The following is a 15,592-nucleotide window of genomic DNA, read 5'->3' on the forward strand; positions in this document are numbered from 1 at the left end:
GTTGGAAGGCAGGCAAGCTTGATCTCGTCGATCTCTGTCGCTTGAGTTCCGGCGGGAACTGCAACAAAGCAGATGTCGATGGCTGGATGGTGCCTGTTTGCACAGGGTGGTTACTCCTTGACCACAAGGGAGATTCTTCAGTCTTCTACGTCGAGTAGGATGTCGAAGGGTCCAGAGTTTCATTTCTTATGTTTCATCAGGATAATCTGAAGTGCATTGGCACTGCTCCCATTCTTATACCAATCTAGGGGGCTGGATTACCTGCTAGGTCCCCTCCTATGGGTGGGACCCAGGAAGTGGGTGGATACACCACGTACCTGAGTGGAAGGGTCCACTCAACTATAGATTACACAATAGTAAGTGATGACTTAATTCCGGGCATTGAGACCTTTAAAATTGTCCAACGGCCAGAAAGTGACCACTTCCCCCAAATAACTTCCCTAAACTCTGCACCCAACGTGGCACCGAAAATATCAAGTTTACTACACCAAGCCTCTAAATTCAATTTAAAGAAACTAAAATGGCGAGGAGAAACGCTGGAAAAAATCCAGCTCGCCGCAACAGCTTGAAAACTTGAGTTAGGGCCGCAAAAAAAGGAGGACCTGGTAAAAAATTGGGAGCAATTGGTCCTGGACCTTCTTCACAAATTTCCAGCAACTTCAGGTGTACAGAGTAAGTCTACCCTTAAAAAGGAGCCCTGGTTTTCGAACGATTTAAGAACAAAAAAAAGGAGGGTAGCGAAGGAGGTCCGACTTTTAGCTCGGCAAAAAAAACTGGGGTTACAAACAAATAAGGGGGACCTGATAGAAGCCAGAAACGCTTATAGGGAGTCACTAAACATCGCAAAATCTGCCTATAAGGAGAAGCTATGGCATAAACTACTAAGTGCAGGAAAACACCCCAACAGTCGAGAATTTTGGGGTATCATTAACGACCTAAATAAAGGACCAAAACTCTACCAGGAAGCGGGAGTAGGAGCAGACTCTTGGTCCCAACATGTGCAATCCCTCTATAGCATAACAACAGCAGGCCTCCCGAACAATACACGGGTAAAAAATCCAGTGGAGAACGGCCAGTTGGGAACTTCCAACATAGGTATAGTAGGACCGGGTTTAAAGGACAGCTCAAAAGAGGAGACGACAATCCCAGAACTAACCTCCAGAGGGGAACTTCGTAAAATCATCACAAGGCTAAAGGCCAAAGGAGCACCAGGCCCGAACGGGCTGCCCAACGCCATCTTTAAACACGACCCGGAATTCTGGGCAGAAATCCTAACGCCACTTTTTAATCAAATCTATCAAGACACACAGGTACCTGCATCTTGGAAGGGCAATGTGATTCATCCAATATTCAAACATGGCGACCATGGCAACCCAACTAACTACAGACTTATATCGCTGATAGACGTCGAAGCAAAGCTTTACGCCTCTTGTATTCTCCTAAAGCTGCAAGACTGGATTGAAGAATCTCACAGAATCCCCTGGTTTCAGACAGGCTTTAGGCGTAATATGGGGACAATTACCAACTTAACTTGCCTGTCTCTATTAATGGACAGAACAGAAGCAAAGGGCGAGCGATTGTATGCCTGTTTTGTAGATATTAAATCTGCCTTCGACAGAGTTAACAGAGAGCGTCTATGGGGTAAATTGCAGCATTGGGGGACGCCAACAAAACTAATACAGGCAACAAAAGCTTTACACGAAGACACATGGGCAAAGGTTAAATTGGGAAATGGAGCTTACACAACGAGGAACATACCAACACACCAGGGCCTAAAACAAGGCTGCGTTTTAGCGCCCACACTTTTTAACCTTTTTCTCTCTGACTTCGCAACAGTGCTGGACACAGATGAAGTGCATCCACCCTCATTGGCAAACTTGCGAATTCCCTGCCTGCAATACGCAGATGACATAGTCCTGCTGAGCAAAACCCCAGTTGGTCTACAAAGGGCCTTAAACATACTATCAACGTACTTAAAACAAGAAGGTTCGGATCTAAACAAAGAAAAAACCAAAGTGGTCCGTCTAGTAGACCCAAAAAAACTTAGATACACATGGACGTACAACGGGTCGAAGGTGAACGAACATGGTTCGTATAAATACCTTGGAGTTACAATTTCCCAGGGAGCAAAACAAACGGAGCATATAACTGCAATACGCGCAAAAGCCCAAAGCCTAATTTTTGCTTATCGGTTGCTAAAAACAAAAATGGACTGTCCGAACTACAATCACCTCCTGAAGGTTATGTCAGCACAAATCTTACCATCCTTGTCTTACGGTCTCGTCACCTGGTGTGGCAAGGAAATAGACTTACTAAATGAGCTCCAAACCAAAATCTATAAAGCAGTTTTTAACCTTCCAAAGTGTGCCTCAGCCCCGCAAGTTAGGCTGGAATTCGGTCTGCAAAACCAGAAATATAGGAGCATGAGCGGCTTCGTAAAACTGTGTCACAAGTTAAGATCAGCAGATCCGGATTCAATGGATTGGTTAAACTGGGAAGCAATAAAAAATCAAGGAGTGAAGGGAACTCTGTGCCCTTGGGGAAAACATCTGAAAATCTGTGTAAAAGAGCTGGGGTTGGAAGGCACATGGGAGTCCGTGACGGACAAAGCAACCTTAAGTAGATTAGCCAACAAGGCAGCAAGGACGAAATCTTTTCAAGATGACAAAGCATCACTTCTCAAACGGCGACATGGTTGGACCATAATCAACTCCTTTAAGGCTGGACTACCGCATGCATACTTATCCTCTCATTTCAATGTGCACTTAAAAAGAGCCTTCACAGACTATAGGATGGGTATGCACATTTCGAAGGATCTAGCACCATCCTGGAAAGGCAACTATCAGACAGAAAGTTGTAGACTATGTGGATACAAAACAGAATCACTAGCTCACATTCTGTGTGTTTGTCCGGCTCTCCTGGCACAACGTCGTCGATTCTTAAAACAGATCTGCAACGAGTTAAAAATCCGCACCTGCAGGCAAATGGTAACTTGTTGGCTGGGAGGGAGTTCAATTATCTTGGCTTGCCGGGGAATAAAATTCTTGGCAGAAGTGAAAAAACGCCTGAGGCTTGTGGAACAAGGACAGGGCTAACGAAGCGGGTCACCAACGCTGCCTTGATCCTAATGACTGGTAAATCTTGCACAACTCATATATTAACATTTTGACCCTAAAGCCTGCGGGAGAATCCCCGGATGAAATTTTTAAACTGTGTTACATCATTTTAAAAAGGAGTAGTCTAATCTTTTAGCAAGCATTTTGTCTTTTGTATTATAAAATGTATGTGGAAATTGTAATGATTTTAATTAATTATGCAATAAAAAAATTTTTAAAAAAAGAATGTATTTCACACAAATGTTACACGTCACCATATCACTTGGTAATTATATGACCTCCAGTTACTTTTCCCTTTTTATTCTGATTGCTGTTTATTATTTCCTATCAAATGTACTATGCCTTTTTGGGCTCATGCCTGAACCCAACACGCTTACCTCTTCTTTTCGCCCTCCTTCCCCCACCTCTCCCCTCACCCTCCGACCATGCCGTCTGACATCCCTGTTTTCTACTGTATCATCACCCACTGTTCCCCCCTTCTCAATATCCACCTCTGTGTCACCTTAGTCCAGTATCATGCCAAAATGAATGTGTTTTCGTTTTCTTCTTTTTTATGTTTTGCGCATATACTTATGTATTTCATATTGAAATTCACAGCCCTGAAGAAGTTCATTGTATATGAATGAAACGCGTTGGATAGCAAATTTCTGTATTTGGATTCTGATGAAAATAAAGGGTCTATTGAGACAACCTAATCAAGACTTTAAGCTTTATTGGAAAAACTATCTTCACTTAACGGGTGGTGAACCACTCCATATCTTGGCCTCATCCTTTTTCTGCTACGCAGCTGTCACCCAACAACAGCAGGTGCTGGAGTAGCTTTGCACACCAAGCCAGACTCATTTTTTAACCAAACACAAAGGGAACACAGCAGGGGAGTGCGGACACAGTGTCCGCCATTATCTGTAACTGTACTCTGCCACAATGCTGCAATGGCAGCGTTGTAATTGGCACAGAGTCCCGGGAAGCGCCCAGCCGGGCACCAGTAGGGACGCCATTTTCTCTATGTAGGCTGCATGCAGCCTATATAGAGAAAATGTAGAGTGTGCATGACTGCTTTGGTTGGCCCCAGGGCCGACCAAGCAGTCTGGGCACTTAGAGTGGTGCAGGCTGGTCCTCCCCGACTCACCCACACGACCGCCCACAACCGGGCAATCCCTCCCACCCGCCCCCAACCAGGCATACCCCTGACGCCTGCTTTCTCGCAGACGCGAGAAGCAGAAAATAAAATGGTAATTAAAATACCATTTTATTTTCTGCTTCTCGCACTGCGAGAAAGCAGTGGGGCGGTGCTCCAGAGCCCAAATGGAGCGGCTGCCACCCATGGTCCCTGGTGAGGGGATTGAAATCACATGATGGGAGATAACATAAGCTAGAACCCCCTGTGCAGTATGGGTCCCAGGCCATGTTTTACAGACTGAGCACTGGTGATGGTCATGAGGGATTTTGCATAATCCCCAGGACATTAGTAGCATCTGATTGGCGGGTGGGGGATCGGATGTTAGACCTACCCAAAGTCCCTGCCTCCCTTTCTATGACCCCTCACTCATACCTTGTAATAGCGAAGGGCTTACCGCCATGTCCCTCTATAGATACCATGGGCCTCATTTATGAGGCTGTGCGTCACTTTTATGCTGCTGGTGCGTCACATTTTGTGACGCACCAGTGCCGTAAAAAATGCACCCTGTTGCGCCATATTTACAAAGTGACGCATCTAGTTAGATGCGTCACTTTGTAAACCCCTGCGCCACATTATTCCTGCGCCAGGTATAATGTATGCAAGGGGGGCGTATTGACGCAAGAAAGGGTCGTAGAAGTGACGCAGTGAAATCTATGAGATTTCACTGCGTCACTTCTAGGACACCATTGCATCAAAATCTTGCTCCTGCCTCACAGCAGGCGTAAGACTGACGCAGGCTCTTTCACATGGGGCAGGACACATTGCTGGAGTTGCGTCACTTTTGTGACACACTCCAGCAATGCGTCACTTTTGCGCTTACAAATATGTGCAATGATGCATCATACTGTAAATATGACGCATCATTGGTGTCGCAAGGAGGGCGCAATGAAAAGTGACGCATCGCTGTTTTCACACAGTGATGCGTCACTTTTCATAAATGAGGCCCCATCACTTTAAGCACCCACCTCCTTTCACACAGCAATATTCATCGAAATGTTGGCAAGCTTGCAAATAATATGTTATACTCACTTCATAGATGTATCCTTGTTTAACAGATGTTGTCAGAGCATAAACAGAGCTTTAAAAATCCTGGGGCCTCATTTATGAAAAGTGACGCATAGCTGCGTGAAAACAGCGATGCGTCACTTTTCACTGCGCCCTCCTTGCGAGACAAATGATGCGTCTTATTTACAGTATGACGCATCATGGCGCAATGAGTTACAGATACGTCGGTATTTCTGACGTATCTGTATGGCGCAAAAGTGACGCATTGTTAGAGTGTGTCACAAAAGTGACGCAACTCCAGCAATGTGTCCTTTCACATGGGGCAAGCCCCATGTGAAAGGGCCTGCGTCAGTTTTACGCCTGCTGTGAGGCAGGCGTAAGAAATTGACGCATTTGTGTCCTAGAAGTGGTGCAGTGAAATCTTATAGATTGCACTGCGTCACTTCTATGACCCTGCCTTGCGTCAGAACGACCCCCCCTGCATACATTATACCTGGCGTAGGTATAATGTAGCGCAGGGGTTTACAAAGTGACGCATCTACCTAGATGCGTCACTTTGTATATATGGCGCAACAAGGCGCATTTTTTACGCCACTGGTGCGTCACAAAAGTGACACACCAGCTGCGTTAAAGTGACGCACAGCCTCATAAATGAGGCCCCTGGTCTTTGCCTGCTTTCCCCATGCATCTTCATGGCCCACCCAGGCTTCTTCATAGCACTCCCAGATCCAGAATCCTGAAGACGGGCCTGACTGGACATGTATGAAGTCAGGCCTGACTGGACATGTAATTGTAGCTAACTGTGGGACACAAACGTTTGCTCAGACATCCCTGGAGGTTCTATCAATCATTCAGTACACACATATTTCTGCAGAATAATTCAGGAACACAACCTACTGGATCTAGCAGCACCAAAAACGATGGTGAGGAGGACTATTGCTTATATACAACAGTGATAACAACAGGTTGCTCGGACCCCAACGCTTACCTGTAAAATTAAACTGAACATGTCGTATAACGTTTCAAAGATAGAAATATATATAACACGACTTGGTCTTTTCATAATTTTCCTCATCCAGACACAATGCATACTACACAAAATACTACAACTAAAACATAAATGTATGATTTTGGTCCATACCTGACATGTCCATATTGACGTAATAAGGAATCCATCATCCTTAAAAACATTGAAAATGTCAATAATTCCTCGAGAATATCCAAAAACAGAAACACTTGCATCCGATGCAGCCAGGTTAAGTGTCAGATAATCAGTAGGCAATAAAGAAGTTCTCTGTTTGTACAGAATAAAGATCACAATACTGTTTCCAAACCAAGATAGCCATCCTATGAGTAGAAACACAAACAGAGTTATATAAAACAAATCTACATGGAATGCTTACGGCTGTATACATTTAGTAGCAGAAATGCAGATACACATTATTACCACACGGCCTTTCGTCAAGTAAGGTATTGTTGTTTTTGCTATACATACTATTGTTTTCTCTTTCGGCATTTTAGTGTCTGGTAATTAATGTATTCAGACAAAAACTAAATGAGTCATCTAGTGTAATCATTGAAATAAATAGTCTAGAGATCCAGAGGATGTCAGTGGTAACGCTTCTTTTACTAATGACAAATTTAAAGTACTTCTGATGTACCAAGAGTGGTGTTAAACCATTAATGATTTTGTTGCTCCCAAACTGGACCATATCAACGCAATACAAATTACAATATAAATAGTAAAGCACATTAGGTTTTGCACTAAAAACGCAACAAATTATTAAAATAAAACCAGGAAGGTTTATTAAAGGTTTATTATTACAGAAGGCAAATACATGGTTAGAGTCAGCCAATTAGTCATTTAAATCACGAAACAGAATGATGCTCAGAATAAAATGTATACAATAAAATTTGAGCCCAAAACACTATTCACTTCAAATAAAAAAAGTCGGGGCGTGGTCTGGCCACGCAGGAGGATGGCTGCCTGAACACCGAGCTCCGCTTCGGGGGGAGGTGGGAGGGGGGTCTCCGACAGGAGGAACTTCTCTTCCCAACGCGCCTAAGACTTCGGCGCCACCGTTTTTCGCAAGCTAAGTGAAGAGGCAGCGGCTGGGCAATTTATTAGATACGTCTGCCTTTCCTTTGTGCTCTTTTTTGACGCGGCCGTATTCTCCCCAGAAGATGCGCGTCGGGCATTTCGCCGCAGCACCAATCCCTGTGACTCGTGTACCAGGTGCTCCCGCTCCCTTCACATGTGAGGCTTATCTCAAACGACCTGCCTCACTCACGACATACAAACTATGCAGAGGAGGAGATTCGTTGTACTGAAAGGCTATTAGGGGAGCAGCTTCTTGCTTCCATAAATAATGGCTTATGAGCACGCTGTCATTAGAAGGAATCAGCTAATGTGATATCTGTTGCCTTCCCGTTGCAGTGGCGGCTCCTCTATAGGGGCGTTTGAGCGCCACCCCCTGCTTTCTCGCAGTGCGAAAAGGCAGAAACATAAAAGGTAATAACTACCATTTGTTTCTGCCTTCTCGCACGGCGAAAAAGCAGAAGTTCCTGGCTGGGGGTGGGCGGTCCTGCTCGAAGGCAGGGGGGAGTGGCTTGCCTACTGTTGTTCATACTGACTGTTTGGGCAGCCTGAGGCCGCCCAAACAGTCAGTATGAACTACAGTGGACAAGCCACTCCCCCCTGCGCTCGAGTGACACCGCCCACTCTCCCTGTTCTCTATGCAGCATACATAGAGAAAATGACCCGAGTGCGCCGAGGCCTCACCAATCACAACGCTGAGGTGGAGGGGAGGGAGGCTGCTTGCAGCCTTCCTGATGACGAGTACCCTAGGAATTCAAAAGGCAGGACGGCGGGAGTCGGGAGTCTCGGGACTTAAGCAAAAGCGGGAAGGTAAGTTTGACTTTTATTTTATTTATCCCGCCTCTCCCCCATCCCCTCCGCGGCGCGACAACCCCATTTTCAACCCGCCCGTAATGCCGGCCACGACTGGCATCTAGCAGTCTTTCTCATATAGAAGAGTCCGAAGAACCTTCAGGTCCTGAGTCCGTGGAGACTCCTGCCTTGGACATAATTTTATGAATGACCCTTATTTCTGGGGGTGGGGCACACTGGGTAGATTCCCGTAGTCCCCAAAGGAAACTACAACCTATGCAGAGAAGAGGAAAACTGATCGTTGTTTTCTAACCTCTACTTAAAGCGATCGAGTGCTTAGGATCTGCAAGCTGCAGATAATATGTTGCTCCTACAGAGGAAAGATAGAGGCATCTTAAACTAACTGTCCCGTCTAACAGCGGGCCAACCGTTTAGTCTCTGCTCAAAATTGGGGTTTGTTTTTAGGTAGAAGCTGCAGGCAGCAATGTGCTTTTTTTCGCTGGTCGTCTTTTTGGTCCTTTAATCCTTGAAATCTGTTTTAGGTTAACAAGCGTTGGCTGCCAACAAAGAGTCACTGTGCCGGTCCGTTGGTTCACATTGCACAGGCGCTCAACCCACCAACCTGCCTTGGCAGACACACTCTTCGTAAAGCACCTAGAATGTGCTTCCAGTTTGGCGCACGTTGCATAGAGAGCTGTGCAGCAGGCGCCCAACCCACCAACCAGCTTTAGCAGAGGAACTCTTCGTAAAGCACCTTGAATGTGCTTCGAGTTTGGCGCACGTTGCATAGAGAGCTGTGCACCAACCCACCAACCTGCCTTAGCAGACAAAGTCTAAGGAATCTGTTGAGTTTTGTGTACTGATTTCCATTGTCCAAAGAGTTGCACATCCAAGACGGATTATTGCAAGGCTTCTGCTGATTGTGAATGACAATTTATGGGTTTCTCTCTAAGTAGGAAGTATTCCATCGTTCAGGAGCTTCTGGTTATCCCCACAACACTACTTACCAGGCTTTGCTCTAGTAGTTCTTGTCTGATGACATTCCTCTTCCTATGGCGCTATATAATTAATGCATATTGAGCTTATTGAATGTAGAGGCTTTTAATAAGTCAGATATGCTATTCTCTGTCATGAAAAATGAAAACAGACGCTCGTTCCCCACAGTGCAGTATTTACGCCTCGCCACTTTCAAATGTCACCAGCTGCCACTGTCCCGTTGTCTGTTTGTGAAGTGCCAGACAGCCTTGCTCAATCAAGAGGCTGTGAGGGGAATTATGTGCCATGTGCTGTCATCTGCCCAGAGCCAAGCTGCACCCGCTTCTCTATCTACCTCTCAGCTGATTTAACTTTTGTGGGGGGTGCTGGCAGGGAAGAGGGAGCATTCCTTTCGACATATACAAAAACAAAGCCAACCTTTTGTTACACAAGCAGCTTTACCAAGAAAATTCCAAGGAATTCTACTGCCACCTTCTAGTTTCAAAACAAATTACCGCTGACAAGCACAGCTCTTGTCAATTATTTATTAGCATATTGGATTCTCGCCTCATATTTATGCTGATGAGCACAGCTGTGTGTAACCCATGCAGAGACGGGCGAGTCTCTTTATGTTTATGTATTTCTTTGCTCTGAGCTGTGCCCACATGCACCTCCGTGCCCTCGAGTCCAATAGCGCCCGTCCCACTCGCTGATCGGAAGTGATGTCCGGTCTCTGTCCCCTCCTCTCGGTCGAGTGCAGGGTCCTAGTGCCCCTGACTCAGGTCATTACATCTCCCCCTTTGTCACGAAGAGAATGCGATGAGAGAGAGATGGATCTAGGTATATGTCGAGAAGAAAGGGGAAAGAGAGAGATAGGGAGAGAGAGAGATAGATAGAAAGTGGGAGGAATGGAGAGACAGATATTCGTCCCCATCACTACATTTCTTCAATCAGTCTTTTTACCTTCTTGCTCACTCTTCTTGGACAAGTCCCTTCTTTTTCCTCCTGTAGGTCCTCTTCTTGTCCTTCACTCTTGTCCATACCTCTTCCTTCATTGTCTATTGCTCTGTTCCTCTCCTGTGCGCTGATGCTCTCTGTTGCAGTGTCCTGCAATGGTCTTCACTCCTTTGAAGTGAGAACTATATCTTGTTATTCGGTAAGGTCCCAATTCTGCCGTGATCATTGGCCCCTTGACCTCTGTCATTGTTAGTTGGTCCTTTGAGAATGTTCTGTCGGACTTTCTCCGTTGTCGCTGACATACCACCATTTGGTCCCCTGGCTTGAGGTGCACCGGAGTGGCATGCTGCCTGGTGTCCGCGTATGCTTTCATATTTTCCTTTGCCTCTTGGTCCTTGACAGCAATGCTGCTGTGATCTGTTGATCTCTTCACCTCTAGCTGTGGTAGCCTTGTTCTGCTTGTCCTTCCCAGTACTAATTCAGCTAGACATCATCCTGTGGAGCTGTGGGGGGTGTTTCTATAGTCCCGTATCACTTGACAGAGTGCCTGTGCTATGGAAATCTGCACCAGCTTTTCTCTCTGGACCGCCTTCTTTATGTTGCTAATGAATCGCTCCACCATGCCATTCGCTTGTGGCCCCAGAGGTGCTATCTTCCTGTGGTGAATGCCCAGGTAGGTCATGAATTTTTTTAACTCCTCCCCTGAAAACGGAGGACCGTTATCTGTCTTTAGCTTCCCTGGTGATCCCCAGGCTGCAAATATGTCATCCAATATTGGTAATGTCGCAGATGCTGATGTCGAGGAGGCGTGGCGTACTATGGGAAATCTTGAGTATTCATCAATGATCACGAGCATGTAGTTGCCCGTGTCTAGCGGCCTATAGAAGTCTGCTGCTAATGTTGTCCATACTGCCTTTGGAAGTTTTGACATTTGTAATGGTTCCGGCTTTGCTGGTGGGCCTGTAGATTGGCAGATGTGGCAGCTCAGTATGGTGTCTTCCACCATTCTGTCCAGGCCAGGGAACCATACCTTCTCCCGTAGCATCCTCTTTGTTGCAACCAAGCATCTGTGTGACTCATGGGCTAGACTGACAGTCTTTCGACGTAGCCCTCTTGGTATTACTATCCTTGTTCCTTGCATTACTATACCATTTTCAGTCTCTGAGAGCTTGTCGTGTATCCTTTTGAATGTTATAATTTCCTCCTTGTTGACTCCGTCTCCCATTGAACAGTTGTTGTTGATGTGTCTCCATATTTGCTGTCTTGTTGTTGCTTTCATTGCTTGCATCGTCTCATCTTTTGCTGTCTACTGCTCTATTTCGGCCAGTGTTAGTGGCACCAGCGTGTTCTTGTTTTAGTACGAAGTCGAGATATTCGTCTGCCATTGAGGTCTTCTCTTGTGCCTGTGGTAAAGGGTGCCGAGAAAAGTAGTCATCCGGGTTGTGTTCTTTGCCCGGCTTGTGCACTATCTTGAAATCGTAGTCCATTAGTCTTAACCCAGCGCTCAATGCGCGGCGACATCTTTACATTCAGATTGCCATATATTGTCACCAGGGTCTGGTGGTCAGTTATGATGGTGAATGGTTTGCCATAGATGAACATGTGATAGTGTTCGCATACGACCGCCAGGCTCTCCTTTTCAGGTTGGGAGTATGCTCTTTCGACGTCCGACAGACTTTTGCTGGCGTATGCAACAATTTTTCTTGGTGAGTCTCTACCTGGCAGGTATTGGGCTAGTATTGCCCTTGGTCTGACCGGGCTGACATCTACGGTCAGCTCGGTGCATAGCAGCGGATCAAAATAGGCATGGTGATCTACGGCCATCACGGCCTGTCTGATGGCTTCAAATGCCCAACTGCATTCTTGCGACCACATGTACTTCTGACCCTGCTTTGTCAGGTCCCAAAGGGGTGTGCTTATCGTGGTGAAGTCTTTCATGTAGCGGGCGCAGTAGCTGGCAAACCAAGAAACAACATCACTTCTGCAAAATCTATTGGAGGATTTGCCTTTTTCAAGGTCTCTACCATACTGGGGTCTGGACTCATTCCTTTCTTGGAGAAAATGTGCCCAAAGAATAGAAATTCACTTCTTCCCAGCTCACATTTGCCAGCGTTCAGCGTTAGTCCTGCTTGTTCCAGCTGCAGGCATACTTCACGTAGGGCACTGTCATGAGCTTCATCGGACCGACCAAACACCAGGATGTCGTCGCTGTAGTTTACGCTGTTTTTTACCGGCCTTATCACTTGCCTTATTGATTCCTGAAATATCTCCATCACAGATGATATGCCGAAACTCGGACGCTTGTAGCGGAACAGGCCCATGTGTGTGGAGAATGTGGTAATGTACCTTGACTGCTCATCTAGCTCCAGTTGATGGTACCCTTTGCACAGGTCCAGCTTTGAGAATCGGCATGCACCAGTGAGACAGCTTATCATGTCATTTAGGTGTGGCCCAGGGTGTCGTTCCCTCTCAATGGCGTGTTTGGTATCCTCATGTCCACGCATATGCGAATCTTTGAGGTGTTCTTTTTTGGAACCACTACTATCGGAGATACCCAGGGAGTAGGCCCTTCCGCAGGCTCAATGATGTCTTGCGCCAGCAGACTGTATTTCTTCTTTGACTTGATTTTGTAGATGTATGGGCACTCGTCCATGATGCTGCGCCACCGGTTTCACTGCCTCGCTGATGTGCAATGTTATTTCTTTCCTTTTTAGTTTTCCTAGGCCTTGTAATATGGCTGGATGTTCTTGTAGAATGTTCAGTTTCTCTGACGTGGTATGTCATTGCCAGTAGGCCCATTACCTGCACCGTGATATTGCTCAGCAGGCATGGTTCTCCCCGTAGCACATGTATCGCCTCTCTGCATGACCTGTCTTTGTACGTCAGTGTCTCTGTGAACTTTCCCATGTTTTCCACCGGCTTCTTTGAGCCCCAGGTGAAAACATCGACGGTCGATGGTGATAGTGGCAGTTTTGTCTTCATCTTCTCGTACTCCGATGTGCACATGATGTTGCACGTGGCCCCACTATCAAGCATAAAACGTGTGCTGTGGCATCCTACTTTAAGCATGGGCGTAAAATCCGTTCCGCTCGCGGATTTTTCGGATTTTCGGTAAATCCGCAATCCGCGAACTCTCGCGGATGTGGCGAAAATACGCAAATCCGCGCGCGGCAGATTTTTTGCTTGTGTTCGCATTGCTCGCGGGCCGCGGCGCGGGCAGCAACAATCTCGCACTCGCGAAATTACAAAAATTACAATTGGGGAGGGTTGAAGGAAGTGACCCAGTCTCCAACTTCCTCTTCCTGTCCAGCAAGCTCCTCCCATTGCTTAGTCCATTTCCTGGCCACTTTGAATTCGATCTTGACTAGGAAGGATTACTTTTTGTGGATGCTGCTGGAGATTTGGCTTTGAGGCTTTTTGGATTACTTTTTGATTAGAAATTTGATTTACAAGTAAGTTGATAAGTTGATGTTGTTTGTTTGTGGTGATTTTTGTGTGTGTTTTTCGACTTTTTGGGGTGGGTTTGGGGGCTGGCTATGTGTGGGAGGCCATTTTGAGGCATGGTCCTGCAGGTCCTGGCCATGTGGATGGGGTCAATCGGCCATTTTGAAGTCAGGCAGTGTGCTTTGTGCCCTATGCCCACCCAGTCTGCTCTGATTGCTTTCATTATGCCCAGGGGGCCTCGAACTCCCGCGGATTACCCGAAAATCGGATTTTATAAAAAAAAATTGCCTGTGTTCGCACTGCTCGCGTCCCGCGCAGCAACAATCTCGCACTCGCGAAATTGTAAAAATTACAATTCTGCACATGAATTGAAAACTACCAGGCTTAGTTATGGGTGCATGCATGATACAACTGTTTTTTTTTTAATTTTAACATTATTCTGGCCAGGGCATGGATGGCATTGGATTGTTGTGATTTTTGTGTGTTTTACGACTTTTTGGGGTGGTGTTGGGGGCTTGCTATGTGGGTGGGGGCCAGTTTATTGCCTGGTCCCGTATGGGTGGGGGTCTAGGGGCCATTTTTAATGCAGATTGTGTGCTTTGTGCCATAGGCCTGCACCCAGTGTGCTTTGATTTTATCATGCCCAGGGGGCCCAGAATCCATCTGTTTGCGGATTTTGCTGGTTTTTCGCCACGTTCGCGTCGTGAAGCAACAATCTCGCACTCGCAAAATTGCAAAAATTGCAATTCTGCACCAGAAAACCACCAGCAGGCAGCCTAAACCTTCTGAAACTTGATGGATGGCATTGGATTGTGGTGATTTGATTGGTGTTGTGTTTTTTGACTTTTTGGAGTAGGGGTTGGGGGCTGGCTATGTTGGTGGGGGCCATTTTGAGGCATGGTCCTGGCCATGTGGATGGGGGTCAAGCGGCCATTTTGAAGGCAGGCAGTGAGCTTTGTGCCATAGGCCTGCACCCATTTTGCCTTGCTTTCACCCATTGTGCCCAGGGGGAGTCAGTGGTACATGAAACTATAACCCTCTCTGTGTGTGCTCTCTTGGATCAATGTTAAATTCCTGTTTCCCAAAAATTTAGCAATTCCTAATTTTGAAATTTCCATATTGTGTGGTGTGCACGTGTGTATTCATAATCATAAATGCCTACTTGCAAACTATTTATTGAAGCGCTACATATGCAACATATATTTACTGATGTTCCTCTGTCTTCGTTTGCTTTTAGGTGCACAAAGTCAATAACTCCGCATCATCGTTGAGCATCAGTGCCAGGAAGAAGTCCTGCTGCGGCCTGTTGTTCCGACATCTGAAGAAGATGGCTCCAAAAAGAGGTGCCAGTAGCTCCTCTTGCAAGAAAGATGTCTCTACTAAGGAGAAGAAGAAGCAAGTGGCACCACTTACCAAGGAGACTGGTGGCTCGACGACTAAATTTTTGTGGAAAAAACAAAGGCCCACCATGAGTGCTGCACAGGTAGCCTGTTTAGTGGTTCAATCACCAACGACCAGTGATGTTGGCTCATCGCAAGAAAGTAGCAGCACACCATCAACACAGGTTGTAACTCATCTCACAAGTACTATTCAACAACCAAAACCGCAACAACAACTGCATGGGCTACTAGTACAAGCACAAGTACATGCGCAAGGAGCTGGCCGAGAAGGAGCTGGCCGAGAAGGAGCTGGTCGAGAAGGAGCTGGCCAAGAAGGAGAAGGCCGAGAAGGAGAAGGCCGAGAAGGAGCTGGCCGAGAAGGAGCTGGCCGAGAAGGAGCTGGCCGAGAAGGAGCTGGCCGAGAAGGAGAAGGCCGAGAAGGAGAAGGCCGAGAAGGAGAAGGCCGAGAAGGAGAAGGCCGAGAAGGAGAGGTCCATGGAGAGTTGCAAGTAGAGGTCAGTGAAGAGGCCCATGTAGCGGCGCATGGAGCGGTGCAAGTGCCCACAATGGTTGTTCTTCCAGAAGTAGGGGCACAGGAGGAAATTGACTTTGGAGCCGGGTTATCATGTCAGGAAGACGAAGGCAT

At 46.5% G+C, this 15,592-nt stretch overlaps 1 protein-coding gene across 1 annotated transcript in view; it reads right to left on the reverse strand.

Moving 5' to 3' along the window:
* LOC144763399 (visual pigment-like receptor peropsin) overlaps nucleotides 1-15,592 on the reverse strand; it is an 874,070-nt gene that overhangs the window by 641,809 nt on the left and 216,669 nt on the right. Inside the window, exon 2 of the mRNA XM_078648972.1 lies at nucleotides 6,443-6,648. Coding sequence (XP_078505098.1) covers nucleotides 6,443-6,648 — 206 coding nt within the window. The remainder of the gene's footprint in view (nucleotides 1-6,442; nucleotides 6,649-15,592) is intronic.

The sequence above is a fragment of the Lissotriton helveticus genome, chromosome 6 (assembly GCF_964261635.1).
Source record: "Lissotriton helveticus chromosome 6, aLisHel1.1, whole genome shotgun sequence".
Lineage (NCBI taxonomy): Eukaryota > Metazoa > Chordata > Amphibia > Caudata > Salamandridae > Lissotriton > Lissotriton helveticus.